Source organism: Nyctereutes procyonoides, unplaced genomic scaffold, assembly GCF_905146905.1.
Source record: "Nyctereutes procyonoides isolate TBG_1078 unplaced genomic scaffold, NYPRO_anot_genome, whole genome shotgun sequence".
Lineage (NCBI taxonomy): Eukaryota > Metazoa > Chordata > Mammalia > Carnivora > Canidae > Nyctereutes > Nyctereutes procyonoides.
This window is the reverse complement of record NW_026575122.1, coordinates 23,483,452-23,509,762: the sequence shown is the minus strand read 5'-3', so window position 1 is coordinate 23,509,762 and position 26,311 is coordinate 23,483,452. Positions and strand designations below refer to the sequence as shown.

The following is a 26,311-nucleotide window of genomic DNA, read 5'->3' as shown; positions in this document are numbered from 1 at the left end:
ACACACCCAAATGTTCATTTCTTTATAACTTTTCTATAATAAATTCTTCAATTTAGAATGACACCCAGATACCTCCTAAACTTTTACCATATGATAAATCCTATTTACAACTTATTTTCCCCCATGACATTCTCCAGTGTGTTCTAGTACTATCCTCCCCTTACATTACTTCCCATTTATTTTCCACTGTACAAGCCCTCAAGTGATTGTAGAATCCGGATAACAATAAATTCATTCCTCAAAGAGTTAAAAAACAAAGCATCAGACAAAATGTAAGTTTTTATGAGACTTCATCACATTTTGAAATACATAACTCTTATAGCACAAAGTATTTACAAGTTCTTTTTACAAAATAGGTTTTGAAACAATACTGTTGAGATCATGATCTAAAACACCTGTTAGAGTTCAAAAAGGACTTATGGAATCTAATCTCCAGAAATCCACCATATAATCATATAAATAAAATATAGTTGAACATCACAGCTTACTCATACATAGAAATATGAATTCTCTATCCCAGTGGTCAGCAAACAATGGCCTGTGGGCCAGATCCAGGTGGTGGCCTGTTTTTGTATAGCTGCAAGCTAAACTTGGCTTTTGACATTTTTAAAGGTTAAAAAAAAAAAAACCACTAAAAGTAAACAATAAAGAATATGCAACAGAGATACATGTGGCCTGCAAATATTTACTATGTGGCTTTTTACATGAAGTTTGCTGACCCCTGCATTATATGAAACCAGTTGGAAGAGCTAGCTACTAGAATATACTATTAAAAAAGACACCACTGTAATGTGACAAGTATCATCAGCACTACTCATTTCTAAAATGAGGCACTTCTGTTTGAATATGTACATTTCCAAAACATAATTAATTACATCTGGAAGGTAGCTTTGCTACTTAACTCTAGCCCTTTGTAATTAGGCCTCTGCATGAAATCACATTCTTAGGGGCTGAAGTAAAGCACAAAATGCATCAGATGTCAGTGACTGATCTCATCAGTAGCTGACCACTTATGGTCTTAAATGTTAATAAAATCCATAATTTAGGTATTGCCAATAGAAGGTGGTATTGTTGCATTATTTAAATAACATCTATAAAAACATGTTTAGGTATCCCAAGTCATTATTTTCAGAAGTAAGGGTAAATAGTTAACTTAGTAGCTACTTATTTAAAAGTGAGAACTGGAAAAAAACCAAACCAAAACAAAACAAAAAACCAAAAATGTAAAACTGCAGCACAAGTCTTTGGAATGCAAAGACTGGGGTCTCTTAGCAATGGCTCCCAAGCTGGCCTAGGCTTCTCATGTGAAAGTTAGTTGGCAATGGTTGCTTAGGGGAACTTAGCAGCTCTCTTGTCAGACTTTTCATTAAAAGAATGATGGGTCCACAAGCAAATGCTTTAAAAGTGAAATCAGATCAGAGCTGCTCAACACACAAGTTTTCCATGTCTTGGTTAAACAATTCCTGGCCAGTCAGCTGTATTCAGGCCACAAAACAAGTACTGTACTGGATGCTTTTCCTTCTGCAGGCCAGGCTGGCTAAGTATCACACCACGAAGACATCTCTCTGATGCCAAGTTTTAAAATGCTCCGTGAATGCTGAGGTAGATGATTTTCAAATGAAGATCTATACCCTGATTCGGTCGGGACTAGCTTCTTTCTGTATCCTCCTTCTAGGAAGTATCTTCCGCTTAAGCGCAATTAACTAGATAATTAAAGACAGAAAATAAATTTTAATTCTCCATGTTAACAAACTTTAAACTTTGAGTCCTATGACCTTAATCATTTCCACAGTCTTCTACATAAAAAAATCAGAGTAAATAAGTCTCCATCATTCTCTCCAAAATAAAACAGCTACTCACGACTTTTGTTATAGGGTCGATATGCCTATATATGTGCCCACAAAATATTTAAACCCACAAGGATAAAAATTATTTTGGCCCATGCTTCACTTTTTAAAAAACCTATATCTACAAATTTTTACACAGTGATTACCAAGCATATTTATTTTCAAGACACCTATTTCTCAAGTCTTTATATTGAAGGAAACTGCCTCTGTTTAGCTATTACATCTGGAAGGTAGCTCTGCTACTTAACTCTAGCCCTTTGTAATTAGGCTTCTGCATGAAATCAACATTCCCCTCAATTTGAAAGTGACTACATATATAAGACAGAATTAAAAATAAAAAAAAAACCTTTGTATTAAGATCCTGTCACTACTTTCCCCCTGTATTTAAACACAGCAATAATCATTTGAAAATATAGGTAACACCTAATTTATGACATGGGTTGTCATGCAAAAGATTACTTTGTAACTACTACCTTACAATTTGGATAAACACTTGTTTCTCACAGAAATGGTTTATCCATGACACATTTGAAATAGGAAACCTGACTGCTGTTATGACAGAGTGTCAGTGAGAACAACAAACGTGTTCTTTATGGTTTCAGTTTGGGATCATACTGTCTACTCCATCTCAAGGGGGAAGCAGGGTTTCACCCACATACAGACAAACAATGAGCTGGGACTGGGGCAGAGGAAGGGGCAGTGCTGGCTGATTCAGGGCAAGCAGGGTTGAGGTTAAAGATTTGATTCCCATAGGTAAAGAGCAAGGGGACAGAGAGAAGAGAGGGTTAGGGTTTATTCTTCCCTCCTTTTCTCCTGCCTTCTGCCTCTCTGGTTCCCTATCCTCTACTGTATAAGTAATGCAGATGAAAGACTGGCCCTCTGATTCCTTCCCCCCCACTGCCAGCCGCTGCTTCCAGCCTGGGTGCCTCCTCTTCCCCCCTTGGCGGGCGGCACACAGCTGACTCCTCATTCCTCGCTGGACCTCTCTGCTCCGGAGCAGGGATGGCTTTACCAGCCATGAATAATCGCAACAAATATCAAACACGAGACTGATATTTGCTGGGAAGAGGATAAAGATTAAATTGCAGTCCTGCTCACCTGCCCAATCTCCCATTTGCTCATTTCTTTCCATTTATAGCAGGAAGCCCAGGCCCTGCTAATTCTAAAGTTTCAATACTTCAGCCTCTTCCTTCTTCTCAGTTTAGGTAAACTCAGTGTGAGTTTTCCGTGACAGCTGGAAAAGCTCCACTCAACAGTCCCTTCAAATGGAGGCTTGCCCCAGGTCAGATCAGCCCAGACATGGTTCCCTCCTGTCTTCACTCCTTTCTCATCAGACCAAATAAAGATTCTCTGATCCCTTTCTTTTTACCTCACAAACCTCCCTTCTACTTCTGGGACTTCACCTGAAGGAGGTTGTATATGCACCTGTATGGAGAGAAGTTCCAACAACTCAAAGGAAATGTAATTGGGAGAAACGTGAGCATAATGAGCACTGTCCACAGAATAGTGGGAGGTCTGAACACACTGCAGTCACTTTTATAAAGGTTACAAGAAAGAAAAAAATTGGAAACCCATGCAAAATCAGTATGAGGTGAGGATTCTAGATAGTTTTTGGTTAGAAATACTTAGAGGTTTTCAGTTTTAGCTTGACGTCTACAAGTTAATCTACTGAGTGCCAGGTAAAAAGAATACTGGTGGTGCATCTAGAAGAAAAATGAATAAAAGGATATTATGTTTGCTGTCTGAATATTATGAGCTATGTCTGACATACTGACATCTTAGTTATAAGCCAAAAGAAGAAATTAAAATTTTCTTGTGAATTTATATCACTTTTTTTTAAAGATTTCATTTATTTATTCATGAGAGACACAGAGAGAGAGAGAGAGAGAGAGAGAGAGAGAGAGAGGTGCAGAGACACAGGCAGAGGGAGAAGCAGGCTCCATGCAGGGAGCCTGATGTGGGACTCGATCCCGGGACCCCAGGATCACACCCTGGGCTGAAGGCAGCACTATACCGCTGAGCCACCCGGGCTGCCCAATTTATATCACTTTCTAAACGAATTAGATACTCTTATATTAAAAAATACTGTTTGATCCCCACATGAAATATATACCACTTACCTGTTCAGCAAAAAATGAGAATACAGTAAACATAATCAATGTTGCTAGTACACAATGAGTCCAAAACTTCAGTTTGTCTCGATATGCTCTCCTGTTCAGAGAAAGAAGCAAATATGCAGTTCTGTGCAGTTTCACTGCATTAGAATTATTTATATACTAGGTTAGCAAAAAGTCACAAAACACGAAAACATTGTGTGGAGGCAACATGAAAATGTTAATACAATGTACATTTCCAATGTGAGTTCAGATTTTTCATTAGGTCATGGTAAGTAGTATATTTGAAGTGTCAGAGTTACCCGGGCAGAGGAGAGGACTTCAAAAGAAAATTATGTCTCACATTTAAACAAAAATACACTTTCTTTCATATCCATTTCTTCACAGTCACTTGACCAACACTTCCTGTGGATACAGACAGATGAACAAGAAGTTCTTGCTGTAAACTGTTTATAAGCCTGAGAGTCACTGACATGCAAACAACTAGCCACCACACAAGATGGACCAAAAAACGTACCATCAAAAGCAAAGTCTTATGGAAAAACAGAGACATGAGGAAAGCACCTCAGCATTGGTGACATTTCATTTAAACCTCGAAGTGGGGTGGGGGACCTGAAATGGAAGCATTTAGCTGAATAAGGCAGAGAGAGTCCTGCAGAACTGAACAGAATCTGCCCGGGGGGGGCAGAAGGAAGAGAGCTAGGCCATGGCGAGGCAGGTGGGCAGAAAGTGCAGGTATTCTGGAAAATATGCAGTGGGGTTTGGACATAATACTCCACTGGGAAAGCACATAGAATGGCAAGTGTGGGTGTGTGTGGACAACTGGGTGAATATGGTGGCCATCTGAAGGATGCACGTCAGGGGACCAAGGTGATAAGGCAGGCAGTCACGTTAGTCTGGGTATGAGAACGTAATAAAGACCAGTGAGAATGAAAGACAACAGGCAACAGAGACCTAATCTAAGTAGAATCAAGTGGATGTGAAGATAGGATATTGGGGTTCGAGGTGGCAATAGAGCAGTTTCCTCATCTGTAACTTGGAAATATGATTTACCATGAAGACGAACTATATGCTTAACTAAGGCTTGGAAGATACGCTAGTAACTATCAGTTCAGGCCTCTGTGCTGAGTTCTGGATTCTCATGTAGAGCTCGTCTTATGGTGGATGTCTCCGTTCCAAGTCCTAGATTGATAATGGTACCTCTGTGTTTGCTTCCAGCACTTCCTGTGTCTCATAATCGGATCACAAGCAGCACAGCCAGTCTAATGCCTAGGGTGCCATTCAGAATCTGTATGTAATTTTTAAACAGCTAAGAAGCCACAGGCTGTAACACAGCTAATGAGTCGTACAGCAACCACAGAACCTTAGGATAGCTGGAGGTTCCCCAAGCCACTCATCCATGGGGTGCCTCCTATGTGCGCGAAAGGCAGTGTGGACTCAGAGAAGGGTAGGACATCATCTACGCCCCTGAAGACAGCCTACGTTCTATCAGGAGAGAAGAGCATACCAGACAGCTCTCCTGCATAGTGAGTGCTAGCCCCAAGGAAAGGGAACAGGAAGATGGCCTCTAGGGACACCAGAGAAAGGTGACAGGGACTCAAGAGCACAATGGCATGAAAGGAAAGAGAAAAGTAAAGTTTCTAGAAGGTAGGGAGGTGTTGGTGGCCCTGCAGTGAGAGAGGACACAGAAGCTGAGCAGGACAAAGAAACTGAAGCCCCCAGGGAATTACACCTCACTCATCTGTACAACACAGAAATCAAAGTGCTCTCAAACTAATCATAAGCCCACTTCTTTCTTATTCGATTGAACCCCTGAAGATAAATGTAGTCACAAACTAGACTTGGGGAGTTAACACTTGAACTCATCCAGAGATCTTTTTCCTTTGAGCTAAAGGAAAGTGAAAATGATTAGAAGCTGTTCCTAGAAGACAAGACACACAGTAATAACTTCTTCTGAAAATAAAAATATATATAGCTATTAACAACATACATACTGATTGTCTCACCCAACCCCAAGATACCCAAGAGTTTGAGCCACTAAGGTCACTAATTTCCTCTACAGTGTGTCTCAATTCCATCTACTCCATTCTCCTTATTCTCTGAGCTCTGTCCTTGGTCACATCCTGACTGTGTCAGAGCTACTGAAATGCTTAGAACTTGTCTCTCTGCCTCCAGTTTCCAGACGACACCGCCTCACTCCAAACAACTCCTCACCACTCCAACTCCACACTGCTATCTTTCCAAATCATGAAGTCTGATCACTGCAAACACCTAAACAAAATTTCTCCTGGGGGCGCCCCATGTTCCAAAGAAAAAGTCTAATTCAGACACAAGCTCTTCACAATGTCTCCTTTTCTCTCCACACACTCTCCTTCCCAGTCCTGTGTTTTGTTTTGTACAGGCCATTTCTTCTATCAGGAACGCTCTTTTCTACCTGGAAAAGTCCTTTTCACAACTGAAAACCAAGTCCCCATGCCGCCCTCCCCTAACAATTAGCTGTTCCCTCATCCACACCCCGCTAGCACAGATCCTGCCACAGCACTTGACACTACAGCTGTCTGCCTGCAGCCTATCGCTCTGAAGGGGCCATGAGCACCCCAGAGCCTGGTCCCACACTCCTCTGTCTCTGTGTATTCCTAGCACCTGGCTGGGGTAAATGGCAGTAAAATAAGACATGAAGGAGATATTATGAAGCAGCTTTAGGTTGCGGTGGAATATATGCAAGGTTGGAAATTAGGCTGCATTTACCACTTACAGCTGCCTCACCTGCTCTTACCATGCTCTCCTGCCAGGTAGCAGGTATGTAAGAAACACAGTCGCTATTCTGATGGCAATGAGTGAGGCTTGGCAGATGTGCTTGGCCAGCAAGCTCAAATAAAAACTTTTAGGCATATTTTTATAAAGTAATTCTAGATCAAATAACACATTACAGGAGTTCATCACTCTTATACACACACACGTGAACGTGAGCCCTTACCACTCCTGCAGCTCATGCATGTGAAGGAAACGGTTTCGATACTCTCTTGGCAGTTCAAACTGGGATGGTATGGGGAACATGGATTCATAGAAGTCCCTGAGAACAGCTTTCACTGTCTGGGCATCTTTATGATTATGGTCTATGTTGTCATTCAGGCAAACAAACTTCCTAGAATTAACAGAGATCCATGGTTATTAGTTAGTGTGAGAATGATCTTGACATCATAAAACAAGAAATGTAGCTTCCAAATATATTTTAAATGGCCTCCTGTTCCATGTTGTTGCATGGGTTGATACGACTCTCTAGGGGGAATAATGTTCTATAAAATTTTTCTTTGGATATTCCTCACCTGTAAAACAAAAAGAACTAGGGAAGATAATCTTAAAAGTGTCTTCTAGCTGTTGGAATAAATTAATGATTTCTGTTTAGCATGTCCCCAATTAAGTGTTTAATAAATGCAGTTTATTGATGAGAGCATTTTGTTGGCAGCCAGGGAGGTATTAGTAAACAATGAAAACCAAGTTCTATACAGTTACATTATTAAGAATAGTGATGCAGGGGATCCCTGGGTGGCTCAGCAGTTTGGTGCCTGCCTTTGGCCCAGGGTGTGATCCTGGAGTCCTGGGATCAAGTCCCACATCGGGCTCCCTGCATGGAGCCTGCTTCTCCCTCTGCCTGTGTCTCTGCCTCTCTCAGTCTCTCTCTCTCTCTCTCTCTCTCTCTCTCTCTGTCTGTCTCTCTCATGAATAAATAAATAAAATCTTAAAAAAAAAAAAAGAATAGTGATGTAGATAAGTGAGATAAAGATGGTGCCTTACAGCTGTGGATTCTATGAGTTCAGTGACCTCTTCTTATGTTTCCAACCAAGCTGCTGGAGTTCTGGCAAAAACCAGATGACAGTCTTACTTCCCTACTGTTTCAAGTTCCTTTCAAGGTGAAGTCACTAAACTGAGGGCCCATTAAATCAGTATGCAGGAATAACCCCACTTTTGAAGTTCAAGGGGAGGCAAGCCCACTCCCTCCCGCAGAGGCAGCTTCTGACTGTGATGTGAATCCTCTTCATGGTGACTGATGTAAGAATGGGGCACAGGGGCACCTGGGTGGTTCGGTCAGTTAAGCATCTGACCTTGATTTCTGCTCTTAGGTCATGATCTCAAGGTCACGGGATGGAGTCTGCTTGTTCCTCTACCTCCCACCCCTAGTCATGAGCATGTGCTATCTCTCAAATAAATAAAGATCTTTAAAAAGAAAAAAAAGAATGGCGGGGGGGGGGGCGGTGAGCACACCGCACATACAAAGGGGTGATCCGTTTCTGTGCTAGAGCACAGCTGTGTTTGCAGGGACATCTCCAACCACTGTGGTGCCCTACCTCTATCTGAAGAGGAGAGGCAGAGACTAATAGTCGGAGGGAAAAGCAATGCCAAGTTCCTTGCGAATGGCGGCGAACCTGTCCTTAAAGGTTTAGTCGGTTAGAACACAGGTTTCCACTCCTGACTTAGGGTGAGCACCCATAAAAGTAAAACAGCTGAGAGTTAATAAGATCTGTGCAAGGTCACAGGAGCTAGCTGGGCCCAAAAGACACAGCCTGGCTTGCCAGGGGTCCTTCTGGTCAATCCCTGTCCGTTTAGGTACCATGAAGGTCTACAAATTTTCTAACCCCATAACTTCTGAACTGGCACCAAGAGGTAAAGGACAAGGTACAACTGAAAACTACAAACTCCCACATGCCATTACTACAGATAACTAAATGGGAGAGCACATCAAAAAAAAATGGGGGAAGCAAAAAGCAAGTATTGAAATTGCTTTTTAAAGTTATTTTTAAAAATTAGGGCAGGGCATTCCAGGCAGAGGGAACAGCAGGTATAGAGAGCTGAAGCAGAGTGACTATTAATTATAATGGTTTATTGTTTGCTTCATTTGTGGGAAATATTTTATAGGAAATAAAGTATTTTACTGAATTATTGAATACACTAAGCATGAAAGATGTTTCCATTTATCTTCAAATTCCAATTTCTCCCCATCCCACTACCAAACAGGAATGAATTTTAGAAAAAAAAAATACCATGGCTTTACCTGTCTAGAAATTTTACATTTCTGATCATTTATCATTAAAATCATAATAAATGAGGACATAAAAACTGAAGACTTAAAAGGCACTTAAAAGACTCAGATGAAAAATATTCAATTTTATATGCCAAAGTCTTTTTTTCTAGGAAACCCATCAAATATCTATTTCCCACTAAAGTTCAAAACTCAAAAATGCAGATTTTTAACTAATTTTATCAAACTATCCCAGGCAACTGTTACGGGGCCAGGTTGGAAATTTTCAAGGCTTACATAAACCTGAACATTTATTCAGCCCCAAAGAATGCCTGCACTTTACTGGATTAATTTTCACATTTATGAGAGCATTTCTTTTTCTTCAGAAGCTAATAATGGACTTTGCTTTGAATTGCGAAGTCTAATCACCAAAACAACTTTTCTGGAAGCACCTTCTTAAGAATGCTAGGAGAGTCCCAGCTATCTAGCCTCACTCCCCATGGTGGAGTCACCCCTTGACCTCAGTGAACAGCTCCTGTCACCAGATTCCTGGAAGTCCATGCTAGCCCCTGTGCCTGGGGGAACCTTCTCCAAACTCACAGCTCCCATCTCTAGCTCAGACACTGACACTACCTCACTATTAGGCATTTCCACCTGCTCCAAGCAACATAAGCCACTTCCTTTCCTTGATTCGTGCTGCCTTTTTGCATGTTTATTTGCATGATTAAGGATCACTTCTTAAAGTTATGGGTTTTCTCTGTATTTTCTGTTCAATTTTGCTGTAACTTCTAAAAGCACTCAAAAAAGTAAAGTTTATTGGTTAAAAAAAAAAAGTACCTGGGGTTTTTTCTTATATCATCCAACTGGCCAACCACATGAGAAACATTGGTACGAATCATTTTAAAAGCAATTTCTTCTTCTCCCATGATTTCAAACCTAATTATCAAAACATATTTAAGGAGTGTAAATATTTATGTGGAAATAAAAGCAGTTTCATTGAGATAAGTATTTTTTTTTTTGAGATAAGTATTTTATAAAACTTCAACAGTCAACGTCCTGAGAAGGACTTAATCTTTCGGTATTACTAAAGAAAACAATCTCACATAAATTTAAAAAGAAAGCTTAAGAGATAAACTATTGTAAAATTATGAAGATGCCAGATTCTTATAATTATTCTTAAACTAAACAAAGAAAGTTTGCACTACTTACCTATATTTGTTTTTGTCTTTATATGCTTTGTGGATTTTATCAGTTACTGGCTTACAGTTGGTCACTAGACTCTTAGTGACTGGTGGCTGTGAGAAAATAGAGACATTGCATCAGGCCAAGACTAGGGTAGGGCAGGTGAAGCACTGACCTCAGTGCAAAATTTAAGGGGGAGACCAAAGACTCTGTAATCAAGACAAATACTTTAATGCAGTATTTGAAAAAAATCAAATTTTTCCTGGCTAATTGCCTGTTTTTGTAAATAAATTTTTATTTTAATCACACAAACACTGCATGTTAAAAGTCTCCTAAGCTACTGGTAGCATTTTTTTTCAGAAAGAAATTTCTAACAAACTCTAACAATACGTGATGCTCATAAGCTCACTTGTCAGTCTTATTAGAAAATACTTTATCCTAGGTATAATCAGTTAATTACAGTAATGAAGCCAATACCTTCTAGAGTTCACCTGAATAAGGTTAACTAGGCATTTCCACCTACTCCAAGCAACATAAGCCACTTCCTTTCCTAATGTTGCTAGTATAACTAGTACTCATGCTCCAAGCAGTTTATTCGCAGGAGCCTCAAGACTAACTTATTACCATTAGAAAGCAGCCTTTACTTTATCCTTCACAGTCAAAGGATATTTGCTGATTCTAAATCTCATGCCAGAAAGCTGGCATATGTTAAATACTCCGCTAATGAAGAAAAATGTATGCATTTCAAAAGAAAACTAAAATCTCAATAGTCCTTCACTGTGCCTGTAACAGGGCAAGAAATACAAGTTTTCTCTGTGTACATCACATTCCTTAGAAAAGAACACACTTCTGCAAGTTCTGTATAAATGCAGGGGCTTGGTAACTCTAAAGTCTTACTAGGAACCCAGTTTAACCCAGTTTAAAAGAGAAACAATGATATCAGAAAGGGAGACAGAACATAAAGACTCCTAACTCTGGGAAATGAACTAGGGGTGGTGGAAGGGGAGGAGGGCGGGGGGTGGGGGTGAATGGGTGACGGGCACGGAGGGGGACACTTGACGGGATGAGCACTGGGTGTTATTCTGTATGTTGGTAAATTGAACACCAATAAAAATTAATTTATTAAAAAAAAACACAGCAAAAAATAAATAAATAAAATAAAAGAGAAACAATGAAAACTAGAGGAGGAAAGACAGACAGTGAGGGACAGATACAGAAGCACAGGTGGGGGAAAGAGAAGTCCTGAGTGAGAGGGGACACTGGCTGTGCCACCAGCAAAACTCTCTGAAGTACTCTCATGGCTACCTTCTGCTGTCCTTGGTGAGCAGATGTCTGGTTATAGAATATTAGCAGTTAATCTCAGTATATCAGCTTAACATCCGCTAGGTTAGAGAAAAGAAAAGACAGAAATGACTCTGGATTATCTGGACTACTGCTGTGTACCAAAGACATAAATATAGGGCCTGCTTCTGCTGTTTGAAGTGCTATACAGAAATGGTGTAAATAACACCTGATAAAGATATACTTCCTTTTTACACAGAGAAACTCATGCCACTTACCAGATTGGGATCATAGTATGCTTCCTGAGTTGGTGGAACACTGTTTAGCTGAGTGATATTAGCAGGAAGCATTTTTGAGCAATTTATTAGCATGTGTTCCAGACCTGTTAAGTCCTAACAAAACAAAATAAAAGGATAAACCTTCTACGTACAAGGAATAACTGTGGCTTTAAAAAATAAAAAGTATGTAGAAGTCTCCAAAATTTCTTTAAACACTATCTTCAAAGAGAGTTTGACTATGTGATTCTTAAAAACACTCCAAAAAAGAACAGAATGAGATAATACAAAAAATATTTCATCTTCATCTCAAAGTAGAACATATGGACTGGGAGGCACTGTTTTACACAAGGCGGTCAGGGGGATCCCCCGGCGGGAGTCCTTGCAGTTAGATACATCTCAGCACTCTCCATTAATAAGTCTCTCACTCCTGGGACTAGAGGATCTGTGACCGAGGGGACCTTGCAACCACCCAGGCCTGGCTGAGACACAGCTCCATGGGGCATACCTAAAGCTCCTGAAAGAACTCATCACAAGAATCTTATATGCAGGATGGTCTGGCTCTTCTCCAGATAATACAATAGCAATGCCTACTTAAAGCCTAAAAATGTAATCTCATAAAATATGAACCTCAAATTTGGTTTTAATTCAGCACTAAAAGTGGACTAGTTGTGAACACCCCCATTAAATATTACAAATTACTTTTACCTGCATTATGCTGACATATGTGAAAGAAAAGAAAGTTTAGGAGAAAAAAATACAACACCTGCAAACTTAAAGGCAGGTCGTGAATTCTGGTAGCCAGGGTTCGGATTTCTCTGTCAGATAAGACACCAGATTGGTCTGTGTCCACTTCATCAAAAACTTGAGATACATTCAGTGGCTGAATGGCACTCATGAGATAATAAAAATATGAAAAGGCAAACTGCATATCCTCAGAATGGCGCACTTTGTGAAATGATGTCTTGTCAAATTCTTCAGGGAACCTGAGCAAACATAACATAGAGTGAGCCCTGGATATTTATAATATATATAGACATTAATCTACGTTTAAATATATTCCAACATTTGTGGGGTCAGAATCCTTTTCTTTCCCTCTTATTCAGCCGATACCTTCAGTTTTATCAGTTGTCAAGTGTTAGAGCCATACATCTGGCACAGTAAAGATGCCCATTTTAAGCAGACCTGACTCTGAGCATGTGCAAGCAACTGAAACAACAAGCAGGACTTACATATCTTGAAGTTCTTGCATAACTATCCGGTCAATCATGTGAGGCATGTGTGCAGGGACTTTCCGAGATGTGAATCCAAACTTGCTGTTCAGAATTTTATTTACATATCGGAGGGAATCTGCAAATGTATCTTTCAGTTGCCTTCCAGTGTGTTTGCCATCGGTGTTGTATGCCAACTGCGTCTTCAGTGACTCTTCCTCCTAAAAAGAGAATTCCACGAACACAGCATTACATTTAGTGCACAAGAGTATTTTGTTAACAAGAGATAAAGGTACTATTTTATGTAACGAGCCACTAACTGTGGCAAATGAAATAGCACTAACTGGTCACTTTAAGGATCCTAAGAGCAGGACTAAACTGTATTTCAGTCAAAGTATCACCAACATTGGCTTGTGAATGACTGCAGCGTGATGGAGGTCTATTTATAGGGTATTCTTCAAGGGCTAGTCACCGACCATGAGATTTCATAGCCAATTCAATGCAATATTTAGAACATTTATTTAAAAATACATTTGGTAGAGGGGTGCCTAGGTGGCTCAGTTGGTTGAGCATCTGACTCTTGATCTTGGCTCAGGTCTTGATCTCAGGGTTGTGAGATCAGGCCCCACATTGGGTGGAGCCTACCAACTAACTAACTAAGATAGCACTTTCAATATCCGTTATTTCTACTGGTGACATCAAATCAGTAAGCACTTGAGTTCTGAACAGAAGGACAAAAAAAGGATTATTTTACCATAATAGTGTTATAAAATGTAAAGAACCCTGTCAAAACCAGTAAGAGCTAAAACTGAGTGAATGGGCAAAGAATATTAGCAAAATATATGAACACACTTTACAAAGATGAAATATTTTTGCTTCTCAATGTGCTAAAAAATATATATACAGATTGATACTAATTACTGTTGGTTAGCCTGTGGAGAAACAAGCACTCTTATACACTGTGGAGTATGAAGGGTACAACATTCTAGAAGGACACAGTAAAATTTACCTGTAATCTAGCAATTCTACCTACAGAAGTAAAAACTTCCTCAAGAGTAAGCTATACATAGAAGAATATTTATCACAACACTATTTGTAACTGCAAAACAAATACAGCTATTAAAAAACAATGACACTAGCGTGGGCTTGCTCATGTTCTACTAGATCAAGAGGCAACTGCAGAGCAATGAGTATAGTGTAATTTCACTGTTACAAAACAAATATTATATAGTTCATATGTTCACATATCTATATAAAAATACTGGAAAAATACCCACCAAACTATTCATAGTGATTATTTCAAGTAGGAAGATGAAGAAAGGATGAAGATCTTTCCCTTTTATATTATTTATGTTTTGGGTTGCTTGCAATGGTTACTACTAACCTAAAACACTTTTGCAATTTAAAATAAGTAATGAAAGGGGGGAAAGTGAGGAAATCATCACAGGCAAGAACTCTATAGTCCGTCACTTAGCAATTAGTAAACAAATACTGTGTTGGCAATAAGATACTTTCAAAAGACAGTGAGATAAATACGTTCCCCTCTTTGGCCTCCTTTCTCTCAGCCTGACACCTCCTCATGGCTGTGCTCTATTCCTGATCCAGCCGAGACCACAGGTTTGTCCTGGTCTGTCAATTCCTACACACTCTGCACAGGTCAGCTCAAAGGGCACTTCCTCGTGGATGCCTTCCCCAGTACCTCTAGGAAAAGGTAAGGAGCTGTCCCTTGGGACTCCTTGCCCATAGTTCAAGAGACACCTATCATGTTGCTACAATTATTCACCCACAGTCCTCCAGGCTTGCCCTTTGAGGCTCCATGAGCCGCCTTCCCCTGCAGCAAGCCCTGTGACAGCACTTGGCAGATGTACAGATGACACCGCAGCACCAAGGAGACCGTGGTACCAGAGGGTGAGCACTTAAACCTTGAGGCCTGGCTCCACTGGAAGCTAATGAATTTATTTGCACCTTGGGTTTTTTTTTTTTTCATCAGTAAAATTGGAAAAATTATCAGATCTGACTCACACAACAGACATAAAAGCTTTCTTTGAAGTCACAACATGCCAAGTGAAGACAGGATTCCACCCCTGTCCTACCACTTACTTGACGCATGCTCCTAGTTAACACCTTTACTCATTCGCACTAAGGCTACTTCTTAACTGTGACATGGGATCATGATAGCAGGTAACCTCATACGATATTTTTTTTCGTATGGTATTTTTATTGTTAGGGGTATTAGGACAATAAAACCATGCAAGAAAAAAATTTAGTCTAATGGTTGGCACAGGAAGTCATGAATAAATGGTACCTATTACTACATAATTATCACTTACAAAGTTATTTACTTTTCCCGAGCATGGAAAGGAATAAAGCTGGATGTGACTTACAACTTACATCAAGAAGATCTTGGAAATACTTCTTTTTCTCCCACGGCAGAAAGCCCAGGTAACTGTCTGTGTAGTGCTGCAGCTTTCTTCCAGGTAGTACTTCATTAACATCTATGTAATTGTTTGCATTCTCCTCCATTTTGTTTTTCTCTTGTTCTTTCCCTGTGCTTTGCTTCTCCTTTGTCATCTGGCTTTCTGGTGGAACGATCTGAGACAACAGTTTTTCTTTTGAAACACTTCCAGCTCTTACATGTGGGGTCAGAATTTCAGATCTAGATTTTCCTTCGATTTCTAAGTCTGGGGGTAGACTGCGACTCTGGTAGTGGCTGTTCACTTTCATGGTGACTGCTGGAAAAGTTGACCTCTGTAATCTTTCAGATGTTCCCAAGCTGTTCGGCAAGGTGTCTTTGTGAACCTGTTTTCCTAGTGGGGCCTCTACACTGTCATTTCTTTCATCCATTATTATAGGTTGATTTATTTTTATTTCAGCATCTGGTGAGGTCCTTAGAAATGATCTCAGCAAGGCTGACTTGGACAGGTTGTATCCTTTCACAGTGATGTCTCCATGTTCTAGTTGCAAATCCAAGTTACGGAGACTCAACTGGGCCTCTTTGGGAAGGAGTGAAATATTTACCAGGGGAATTTTCACCTCCACTTGGAATCTTCCTGTCGTGTTAACATCATGCCTCTTGAACTTTGGAAAGCGTTTTTCTTCAGGAACATCCTCAAATAGGATTTCCGCCTCTGGAAGAAGTGATGTGGGGCTAACCAAATTTTGGTAAGACTTTTGGGTTGTAGAATTCACTTTGGGTTCCTCTCTTGTGTCAACCTCTACTGTTATCTGGATTTTGAATTCCTCATCATTTGTATTTTGAAACGTGAGATTAAAATGTATTGTGGTTGCATTCATCCCACTGTGCATTATGAGGTGGATGGTCTTCCACTTATTGGCAATAGAAGCATGTCGAATTATTGGATTGTCACTGTAGGCACCTTCAATTCCTCGTTTGGCTATTTCTGCAAAGCTGAAATAAGGCAGGCATTCACCTTTTGGAATAACATAGTGAGTCTGGTTTGGGAGAAGAGTTACTTTATACAATTCATGAAAATGATCTAGAGGAAAAAAACACAAACATGACTTTAAAAACGAGGCATTTTCTCATCCTTTTTCTTTAATTCTTAGGGTTTAAGTTTTCACTTTCTAAGAATGACTTTAGAATAATCAACCATTCTAACACAAGAGCGGCTGGTACGGGGTTCATTTTATTATCTGAAGCAATCACTATTAACAGGGAATGCTGAGTCTAACTCACTACGGAGATATGGCAGATTCCACTGATCAACTTTCATCTTTTGTGTCCATTTGAAAAACTACAACCTTCTGCCAAAATGACTTCCATCAACAAGATCCAGCATTCAAACTATTCCTTTATTAGTGGTCTCTTCTTATTGTTTCTGACTTAAACCTTTACCATATATTTTCAACGAAGGTACATCTGCTTAGTACAAAGTAAGTCCGAGTGAAGCAGTAACAGGAAAAGATGCAGCTCTAGTGTCTACTGATCTTTATGAACGGTCTGTGTCCTCTCTTACTTTTCACTTACAACTTGTTTGGATGCAAGGTTGGGTGAGGGACTCAGAGAGAATAATTAAGCCACACCAACCTCCCTCTACTTGTCGAGGACTTTGATCCCCTTAGTCTAAGCATCTTTTCACAGTGATAAACATACCTTGCCCACAGTCGCCAGCATCAAATCCACAGGACAAGACATTGCAAGCCTGGTCACAGAATTTATCCGCAAGCCAGGAATTTGCGCATCCTTGATTACAGTAAGAGACACTATTTAGTCCTCCACCAAACTGCCAGGGCTGTCCAATTCCAATGCTGCCAGTCCCCCCACCTCCTGCGGCATAGCGATTACCACCACCGTTACCTGCAGAAGGAGGAGAAAACAGAATCTTGCTGTGCTAATCATCTTGAAAAAAGGATAGTCCTCTTTTCTCAATAATGCTATCAGGATTGAGGCCTGCACATCAGTCAGAGAAGGTTCACAACAGTCTTTAGCATAAGACTACACGTACCTTAGGAAGAGAGCAAAGGGAACATCACTTGCCAGAGGCTGGGCACAGGCCGACCAGGCCTTGGCACTTATTAGCTGCACAACCCTAAGTACAGACCTGCCCACAGGGGGTGCGTGGAAGGGTGCGTGTGGAGGGCAGGGAAGCAGGAGGAGATTATTCTGAAGGCTGTCAGCAGTGCCACACATCCTAACGTGGGCTGCCAACCTCATCACCAAGTGTTCACCTGAGGTCTCCGGACTGCACGGATCTTCTTAGCACATCTCTGTTTTCAACTGTGGCTGCTCACATTTTTCATGAGTGTATTAGACAGAACACAGCCTAAAGTTTGGTTTCCTCCAATCCTCAGCACTGTTTCACATCTGTCTCTGTATATGGAATATGAGGACAACAGTGTCTGTGCACACCCTCTCTTCCCTGGGTAACTAAGAAACTCAGGTGGAGGATCCCTGGGTGGCGCAGCGGTTTGGCGCCTGCCTTTGGCCCAGGGCGCGATCCTGGAGACCCGGGATCGAATCCCATGTTGGGCTCCCGGTGCATGGAGCCTGCTTCTCCCTCTGCCTGTGTCTCTGCCTCTCTCTCTCTCTCTGTATGACTATCGTAAATAAATAAAAAAAATTTAAAAAAAAAGAAACTCAGGTGGATAATGGATGCTGTATAAATGTAAATACTTTATAAGCTGAAAGGCAATCGGTAAATGTAAAAACATGGTATTATCAACAAATGCAGATATAACCGTGTAAGAGAGAGATAAGATCTCTATTTCTCCATAGTTGCTCGCTGACAGCAAGCTGCTGCTGAAAGTCACCAGCTGTGAGCTCCTTAAAGAACCAGTTAGAGTGAGTCTGGCTCTTGAGTTTCCATAATTAAAGATATTCTTGATTTTTCATATTTTGAATAATAGAAGGCATTTTCAACTTCAGGTCCGGCTTGGGAATATGCCCTCAACAAGGGAGAATATGAAAAACATGAGCTACACGGGGATACTAGTCATTACTCCACAATCTGCAGATTACTCTATATGTTGTTTGCATACATGAAGAATGCTTAAGTCACTATACGTATTCAGTGATGATTAAGAATGAAAAACAGTCTGTAAACATGAACAGATTACACACAAGCACAGCCTTACCAGAGCAGTCTCCGCCATCCCAATCACAGGCGGAATTATTACAAGCCTTGTCACAATAGCCGTCTTTGACCCAGGAACCCGGGCAGCCCTCAGCACAGTTTGGCACAGGCCATGTCAAATAAACCTAATGACAAAGCCACAGAGAAAATAAAATGGACGCTTTTTAATCTCAAATTAGGATTCCTTTAAAAAAGAAAGAAAGAAAGAAAGAAAGAAGAAGAGAGAGAGAGGAGAGAGAGAAAGAGGAAAGAAAGAGGAAAGAAGGAAAGGAAAAAGAAAAAGAAAAAGAAAGAAAGAAAGAAGAAAAGAAGAAAGAAAGAAAGAAAGAAAGAAAGAAAGAAAGAAAGAAAGAAAGAAAGAAAGAAAGAAAGAAAGAAAGAAAAGAAAGAAAAAGAAAAGAAGGAAGGAAGGAAGGAAGGAAGGAAGGAAGGAAGAAAGAAAGAAAGAAAGAAAGAAAGAAAGAAAGAAAGAAAGAAGAAAGAAAAGCAATTGAGCCTCCAGAAAAGGTCACGATTCTCCCTGGGCTGACAGTCTGCATCCATGTGGCCTACTTCACACTGAGCGTGTGGGCACCTGTAGTAGTTTACAAAGTCCTGCTCTGTTGATGATTTGTTACTGAGCACATTTACTCAGTTATCAACTCACACATTTGTTTATTACAACCTGGTCTTATTATCTATCCTGAAATAAAACAGCAACACATCAGACTTAAAGGTGAGGACAAAAGCACGACACAGCAGGTATCAAGTATACCACACATGTCATCGCTTTTGTGACAACTGTCATGAATTCCTGAACGTATTTACCCGTGAACTTGCATCAAGGCTGAGAAGGCAGCAGATGAACTCTCAATATCCTTATCCCTGTGCATACAGTCCTGTGATAGATTACTAGCACAGTGTTCTGAGTCGTGAACCCGCCTGCTTTCAAAATGAGTGATGTGGTGTGTGGTTACTTTTCAAATTAAATCCATTTAAAAAAAATGGACTCCATGCCTCTGCATGCTCCCATCTCTTTGGAATGTCTGTCTTCATCTACTTAACTCTTACCTGTTCTTCAGAGTTCACTTCAGTTCATAGGGAAACCTCTCTAGCCCTATCTGATTTCACCCTCCTGGGCCCCCAGGCCTTCCCTCCCAGGGCACATCTGCCAGCACAACGTCACCATCCCTGGTCACTGATTTTGTGCGTCTGCCCTGCCAGGACACAGCTCCACGTGGTAGCCCTTCAGACACAGAGGAGGTGAACAAACACGGAAAAGAGAGAGTGGGCACACTGGGGCGGCAGGAATGGCAACGGGAAAGCAGCTCTGTGCAATTAGCATTTCCAGGTGCACAGGTGTGTAACATAAAAGTTCCTGGTGTAAGTCTCCAGCCCTTCCCCGACTCCTCCCAACAGCCACAGGGATGTTCTAGTTTCCCCGCTAAGCAGACAGGAAACGCACATCAAGTCACTGCCCAGGATGATCCTCAACTGCTGGCTCCTCATCTGTGCTCATAACCGCTCTCCGTCATGCCTCCCAAAGCCAGAGTGAAATCGCTGCCTGAGGCAAAATTTCATCCATGTCTGTAAGCAGAAAATTGACCTAACTCTGTTTTTTTGTTTTTGTTTAAATTTTACTTAAATTCAGTTATTAACATAAAATGTATTATTGGTTTCAGAGCGAGAGGTCAGTTGAGCTTTTTTTTTTTTCTGTCTATATTGGCAATTTTGCCAAATGTTCTAACCATGATTTTGTATTTCATGGTGAAGTAGAAAATTTAGAAGCTGGGTTCTGGGTGTCTGACACTATAGGGAAGCAAAGAACTATCAGGGAGTTTTTTTCTCCCACATTGTTAACACTCCTGAGCTTAGCGCTCAAAAATTATTATTTGACCAAATAACTTATTTGACCAAAACTATGTATGTTAGTATGCATACTGATTTCCTGATCTACTGTTTATAATTTCTAAGTGACTTTGAAGCTAGGCATCCTTTCTTCTTAGGCACTCACCTTCTGACCTTTGGAGTGACTATAAAAATCATCTGGCCACACATCCTTCCCAAACATGACATCATCATTCAGATAAATAAACTTCTGGGACAGCCCTTCAATGCGATGAATATGACTTTCAATGGCAGGTGAGCTAAAGGTAGGCAAGTGGCTCAAATTTCGAAAAACATCCTTTTAAACAACAACAAAGGCAAGAGAGAAACAAAGTGCATGAGAATTATTTCATTTTGGTTTTGGTTTTTGGAAGGAAGGAATGGAGAAGGGTAGAAGAATTGAAGGGGATGGAGGTGGGGAGGGTGAGGAAGACGGGAATGAAGTGAGGGGTGGGTGAAGGACAGACAAGGAAACCAAGCCCTGTGATACATGGAAAGTCATGGACCTGGTGTGTGACTATCGTCACGCGGGGATTATCAAGGTTCAGCCAAGATGGAATCTGCCCGTTGGTGACAATGAAAATATTCCGAACCCAGGGAGCATGCCTCTCAATGGATCGCAGTGAATATCTCAGTTCTTCATTATCTTCAAAGCGGCTGGCAGAAACATCTTCGTCCTGCTTAGACTGAGAGGAACATTACACACATGAGGATGTAAAACACACACCAAGTAAATCATGCCCTTCCTTCCTCCTGGCTGTCCCCCACCCACACGATCTGCTCTCAGGGTGCTCTGGCCAACTTCTGAAGACCAAGTCCTACATCCAAACATTACAAAAAATTCAATACTCGGTATCTTTAAAATGACATAAATACCCAACATTTCTGTTGTGCCTTTTTAAAGAGAAGGTTCTTGGATCTGATTCTAGGTCATGTCAGTTAATGTTAATCAATGGCAATGACTGGAAAATTAGAAAAGTTCCAGTCAACTCCGCTCTCTGTAAGTTCTCTTCCTCCTCCTAATGTAATGACTTATAAATCTTCAACAATGTAGACCCCCAATCCAGGCTTAGAAAGAATGCACCCGGGGATCCCTGGGTGGCTCAGCGTTTTAGCCCCTGCCTTTGGCCCAGGGCGTGATCCTGGAGTCCCGGGATCGAGTCCCCCATTGGGCTCCCTGCATGGAGCCTGCTTCTCCCTCCTCCTGTCTCTCTCTCTCTCTCTCTCTGATAAATAAATAAATAAATAAATAAATAAATAAATAAATAAATAAATAAATAAATCTTTAAAAAAAAAAAAGAAAAAATGCACCCTTACCTGACTGATGGCACTCAGGTCCCATAATAAATATGCAGGACTTAGAGTCAGTTCTTTTCCATCGATGGTCATGTTCTTCTTAGTCTGCTTGTTCAGTTCTTGGAACTCTTTGGGGTTATTCAGTTTTAGAAGGGCTACACTGGCCTCTGAGTACAGCTGTAACTGTAAATAACACAAGGGTTATGTGTTGAAAGATGGAGCCTCAAAGAGGAGACACCTCTAAGTTCCCAGTGTGACCTTTCATCTCTCAATGTATATAGTGTATAGTCTATAAACTATGAACTAGCAAGCCTACAATCACCAAAAGAAGACGTGACAGGCCAGACATTTTCCCAGATGAATGTTAGAGACCAGGGGGTCGTGGAGTTGTGGCACATTGGTCATCTCCAGCCCCATCCAAAAGCTGCAGCTGTTACAAGTACCAACAGGTGCAGCCAGATCCCCAAATATTCTGTGAAGTCTCCCCATTTTCAGTGCTGGCTCAGGTGTTTTCAGTTGTCCTGCTTTCAAACAAAATACAAGTGGTCACCAACTGTGACCTTTGTTCTAGAATATCACCAGTCTGCTCATGGGGAAACCCTGCAGTGTAACTTTGCTGGGACTGGTAGGCAGCAAGCCTGCTCGCAGGGACTCCAAAGAACTTTTGTGCCCCACCACCACCACTCCTACCCCAACACCCCCCCTTCCCCTGCCTAAGAGGAACATTTTTGGACAGGGCTGCCTCAAGGACTTCCACAGGAAAAGCACCTTTTGAGGCAAAGCCTTCAAAGAAATCATCAGTCTCAGATGAGCACAAACATCACCATACTTCCACCATCAGCAGAGTCTACACTGCCCTTGATCTGGTTCGTGTTCTAACTCTGTATCATTCAATTTCCTATGAAAAGAGGCTTTCAGCGCTTAAAAAGGTGGGAGAGATGATTGAAAACTACTCATCTAGGAAAATGAAACCCTTCGGCTGAACTGAATCTCCTAACAAGGCCAGTTTCTTAATTTATAAGACAGAGCAAATGCAAATTATTATGGGCTCATTCTGAGCTCTCATATATGCTACAGGACTATATTTAGCTCATCTTTTGGAGTTTTCCTGTGTTTATCTATGTCCAAGATAAGAGATTCAAGTCAGAATTGCATTTATGTCTGTCCCCTTCTTACCACAAAGTGCATGTGGGCGTGTGGGTTGCTCAGGTGTGGATTGTCTTCCTGCCTCATTACCCTCTCCCCCTGACAGTGCCTGGCATATACCAAGTACCCACTGAGGGTCACCTCTCACTGCTGTCACCACCCTGCTTCAGAACTAGGGAGGCAGGTGAGGAGGCAGGGCAGACACACTTTCCTCTGGCTAGTCTCGCTGCCTGCCCTGGCCTCCCCTGCTCCCTCCCTCCCTTAGTGGCCCCCACAGCACCCCCAAGGGCTCCCTGAAATCTAAAAATCACTAAATGTTTATAAATATAGTATTTGGATACCCTAATTTAACTTAAATTTTATGGGGCAAATACCTTTATATCTTAACCTCTTCTATCCAAATTGCTTTTCATCTGCAAAACTTTTGAAATTTAATAGACATTTTCCTGACTCGAGAACTGAAAAGTCAAGAGCTTAAGGGAATATTTATATGTTGGAAAAGCTTTCCTGCCACCATCATCCACCAAGTTGTGCGTGGTGACACGAGGGGGGGGGGCACGTATGTCCTGCTAGCCACCAGGTGGCACCCTCACCCTGCACACCACAGTTTCTGGTGCCTAGAGAGGGTGGGAAGGAGAAAGGGGGTACTAAGAGCCCAGGGCAGGAGCTCTTACTTGGGCAGCTGCCAGCAACTGCTTCCATATGTAGCTTCCTACATGGAATTATAAGCCTCCCTGGATTCTTTAAATTATAAGTTTCTCAAAGAGAGAGCAACTCATACACCCACCCGCTGCAGGCCTACAGCAGACCTGCACCATGACTGAGAAATAAAGGTTTGCTCTTTTTCGGTCAGAGATTTCGGGTGTTTGTTACTAGAGCATCATCTAGGGTGACGGACTGGAACAGCCATATGCGGTAGCACAGGGTGAGGGAAAACACATGCCAATGAACACAACTGAAGACAGACTCATTCCAGTAATTTAGTAACTCAAGAGTTTTCTAAAACTTACATCAGTTTAATCTACTGAAGTGTCTATTGTAGGAATAAAACCAACACAAAGGGTACCATACTTTAAAAGAGCAGGTGCTTGAGATGGTTTCAGGGGAATTGGGAAAGGGCACACAAAAACAGTTATTATGATAATTTACTGTTACCGTGAACGTGCCCTCAACAGAGGTCTCAGGCCACCATGTTCAGGCAGGACAGGAAGGTGCTCCCACCCCCCAGTGCTATCCTTCCTGCCAGAACAGACGACCTGATCAGCCTCTTTCTCTCTCTGAAGATGTCCCCATGTCTTGGATCCACAGACCTTCCTGCCTCAGGATCCCACCTGGAAGGCTGTATGACTCCCCCTGATAGCTCACCTTATATGAGCTTATGCTGCGACCTGAATGCTTCACATGTGCACAATACTGCCTCCAAATGTGTTTCTGTGTAGCTGGAGGACAAGCTACTGCTCTGCTCTTGCGCATACACAGCAACCAGTAGTATTCAATTAAACCAAATGTGAGAATGGGCTTGAGAGCTTTGGGGAGATTATTCCATGTGCTCTAACATATAGTTAAAGAAGAAGTGAGCAAAAACAAAAATCAAAAAACAAATGAAAATGTCTGAAAATACAGAATGATTTCGAGTGACCTGTAAATAAAGACCAATAAATACATCATATGATTTCCCAAAAGGTGAATTCTGTGTCCATCACAAACAAAAATTCTACAGATAAATGAAATGGTTATTAATCAGCTCAAACCAGAAAGCTTTCAATAGAAGACTTTGATTTGTAAGACTATAGTCCACAGAAACGTTTTTATGAATTCAAATCTATTATTTTGCAAATGAAACTATTTTCAACCCCTACTTCCCCTCCTGGGCACTGAGGGGATTCTGGTTTTGCCCTAAACAGAATGATAAATGCAAAGTTTAGTATATATATGATCTTAGTACTAAAACCCAAAATGACTTCCTAAAATAATCATAGTGCGCAGACATCTACCTTCATGTTCCAGGACACAAGACATGGTGGCTGTTGAGTTACAGTGCCAGGCCCCAGGGTAATCACCAGAGGTACACGGCAGCGTCTGTGCTGGGCTGCCTACGCTGGGCAGGGCATCCAGGACAGAACTGAGCACCGAGTGCCTTGGAGCCACAGGCCAAGGACAAGGCCTCTTGGAGGACCCTGCGGCAGGGTGGGGTGGGGAGGGTGGGGGGAGAGGGCAAAACACTCCTGCCCGTTCAGGTCCTGAAGTCCAGCGTCCAACGGACCTTCCCTTCCATGTGCACCAAAGCACCTCTAACATAATACCCGAACTGATCTCTGGGCTTCCTTCCCCAAAACCCTGCTTCTCCCACTGAGGCTCTGAATGTGGTGAAGGCCATCACTTCCACCTTCACTAGTAACACCAACTTCCCCTTGCATTCCTCCTTCCATCCCACCAACAGCCAGTAAGTCACGGGTCATGCTGAGGACTTCTCACAGATGTTCCTGGAACCTATTCTCATTGCTGGCACCACTGCCAAGGTACCTGCCAAACCTGTACACCTTGCTGGGCTATGGCCGCAGTGGCTGAACTGGCTTTCCACCCAGCCTCATCCTGCTTACTCTCTACCCACTATGTTCCCTAGATATGGGTTAAGTGCTCCCACCCAGGATGCCCCCTGCCTCCAGGCTTCCCCACAGAAGGTCTTTTCTCAATCTGGCCTCAATCTCTTTTCCCGATCTCAGCATCAGCAAAATCTCTGCCTCGCTCCTGTCCTCCAGGAACAGCTGCCTGGGTTTCTGGAAGCCCTTTGCTCAGGCTGCTCCCTCTTGTTGGAATGGTCTCTCCCACCCTCTTCTGTGCTGGGAGAACAGCTGCCATGTTTGGGGCCCTGCGAAAACGCCTTCTGTTCTGCAAAGCCTTTCTTGCACCAAGACACCAAGGCCCCGGTGTTCTTACAACACTTAAGTGGAAGTGATCATGCCCCCTAATTATCTCAATGCTTTATTCACTCAGTGATCCTTCACACAGTCACTGGTATAGAGCAGCAGACATCTAGGAGCTCACACTTGAACAGGCTGGGAATCCAGTGGCGGGAACTTCATTCTCAGGGTAGTCATAATAAAACCAGAAGAGGAACCCACAGACAGATGATCACTTGAATTAGCCTCATGTGCTGACACATTCCTTCTGTCCTTCCGCTTCTCATTTTCTCTCTAGCCTCCAAAAACCACCAGTTCTAATCCCTGAAGTCGATGCAGGTGTTGGCATCATGAAAATGACCTGCAATGAACGTTACAGGAATTAGCTCGACCCTCTAGGGAGGTGCGGGCCTCCACAAAGGTAAGTCTGGGGATCCAAATAAACCTGCAGCCCAGTGAAGGAACAAGACAGGCGGTGTTGTTGTGAGCACAGCCTGCTGGTGCTCCCTGTCCAAATCAAGTTACTACCCCCCCCACCTCGACCTACCCACCCCCCACACACTCCACACCACCCAGAACAGT

General features: G+C 41.9%; 1 protein-coding gene across 1 annotated transcript in view; it reads right to left on the bottom strand.

Annotated features, from left to right (window-relative positions):
• Window positions 1-261: 261 nt before the first annotated feature.
• The window catches only part of GNPTAB (N-acetylglucosamine-1-phosphate transferase subunits alpha and beta), a 66,452-nt gene continuing 40,402 nt past the window's right edge, over window positions 262-26,311 (bottom strand). The window contains exons 8-21 of the mRNA XM_055336239.1: window positions 21,705-21,866; window positions 20,894-21,073; window positions 20,515-20,685; window positions 18,523-18,646; window positions 17,042-17,245; window positions 15,319-16,424; window positions 12,949-13,148; window positions 12,483-12,702; window positions 11,720-11,833; window positions 10,188-10,273; window positions 9,816-9,914; window positions 6,939-7,106; window positions 3,968-4,058; window positions 262-1,703 (exon numbers count right to left, since the gene is read on the bottom strand). Of these exons, the coding sequence (XP_055192214.1) occupies window positions 1,626-1,703; window positions 3,968-4,058; window positions 6,939-7,106; window positions 9,816-9,914; window positions 10,188-10,273; window positions 11,720-11,833; window positions 12,483-12,702; window positions 12,949-13,148; window positions 15,319-16,424; window positions 17,042-17,245; window positions 18,523-18,646; window positions 20,515-20,685; window positions 20,894-21,073; window positions 21,705-21,866 (3,003 nt within the window). The 3' untranslated portion in view covers window positions 262-1,625. The remainder of the gene's footprint in view (window positions 1,704-3,967; window positions 4,059-6,938; window positions 7,107-9,815; window positions 9,915-10,187; window positions 10,274-11,719; window positions 11,834-12,482; window positions 12,703-12,948; window positions 13,149-15,318; window positions 16,425-17,041; window positions 17,246-18,522; window positions 18,647-20,514; window positions 20,686-20,893; window positions 21,074-21,704; window positions 21,867-26,311) is intronic.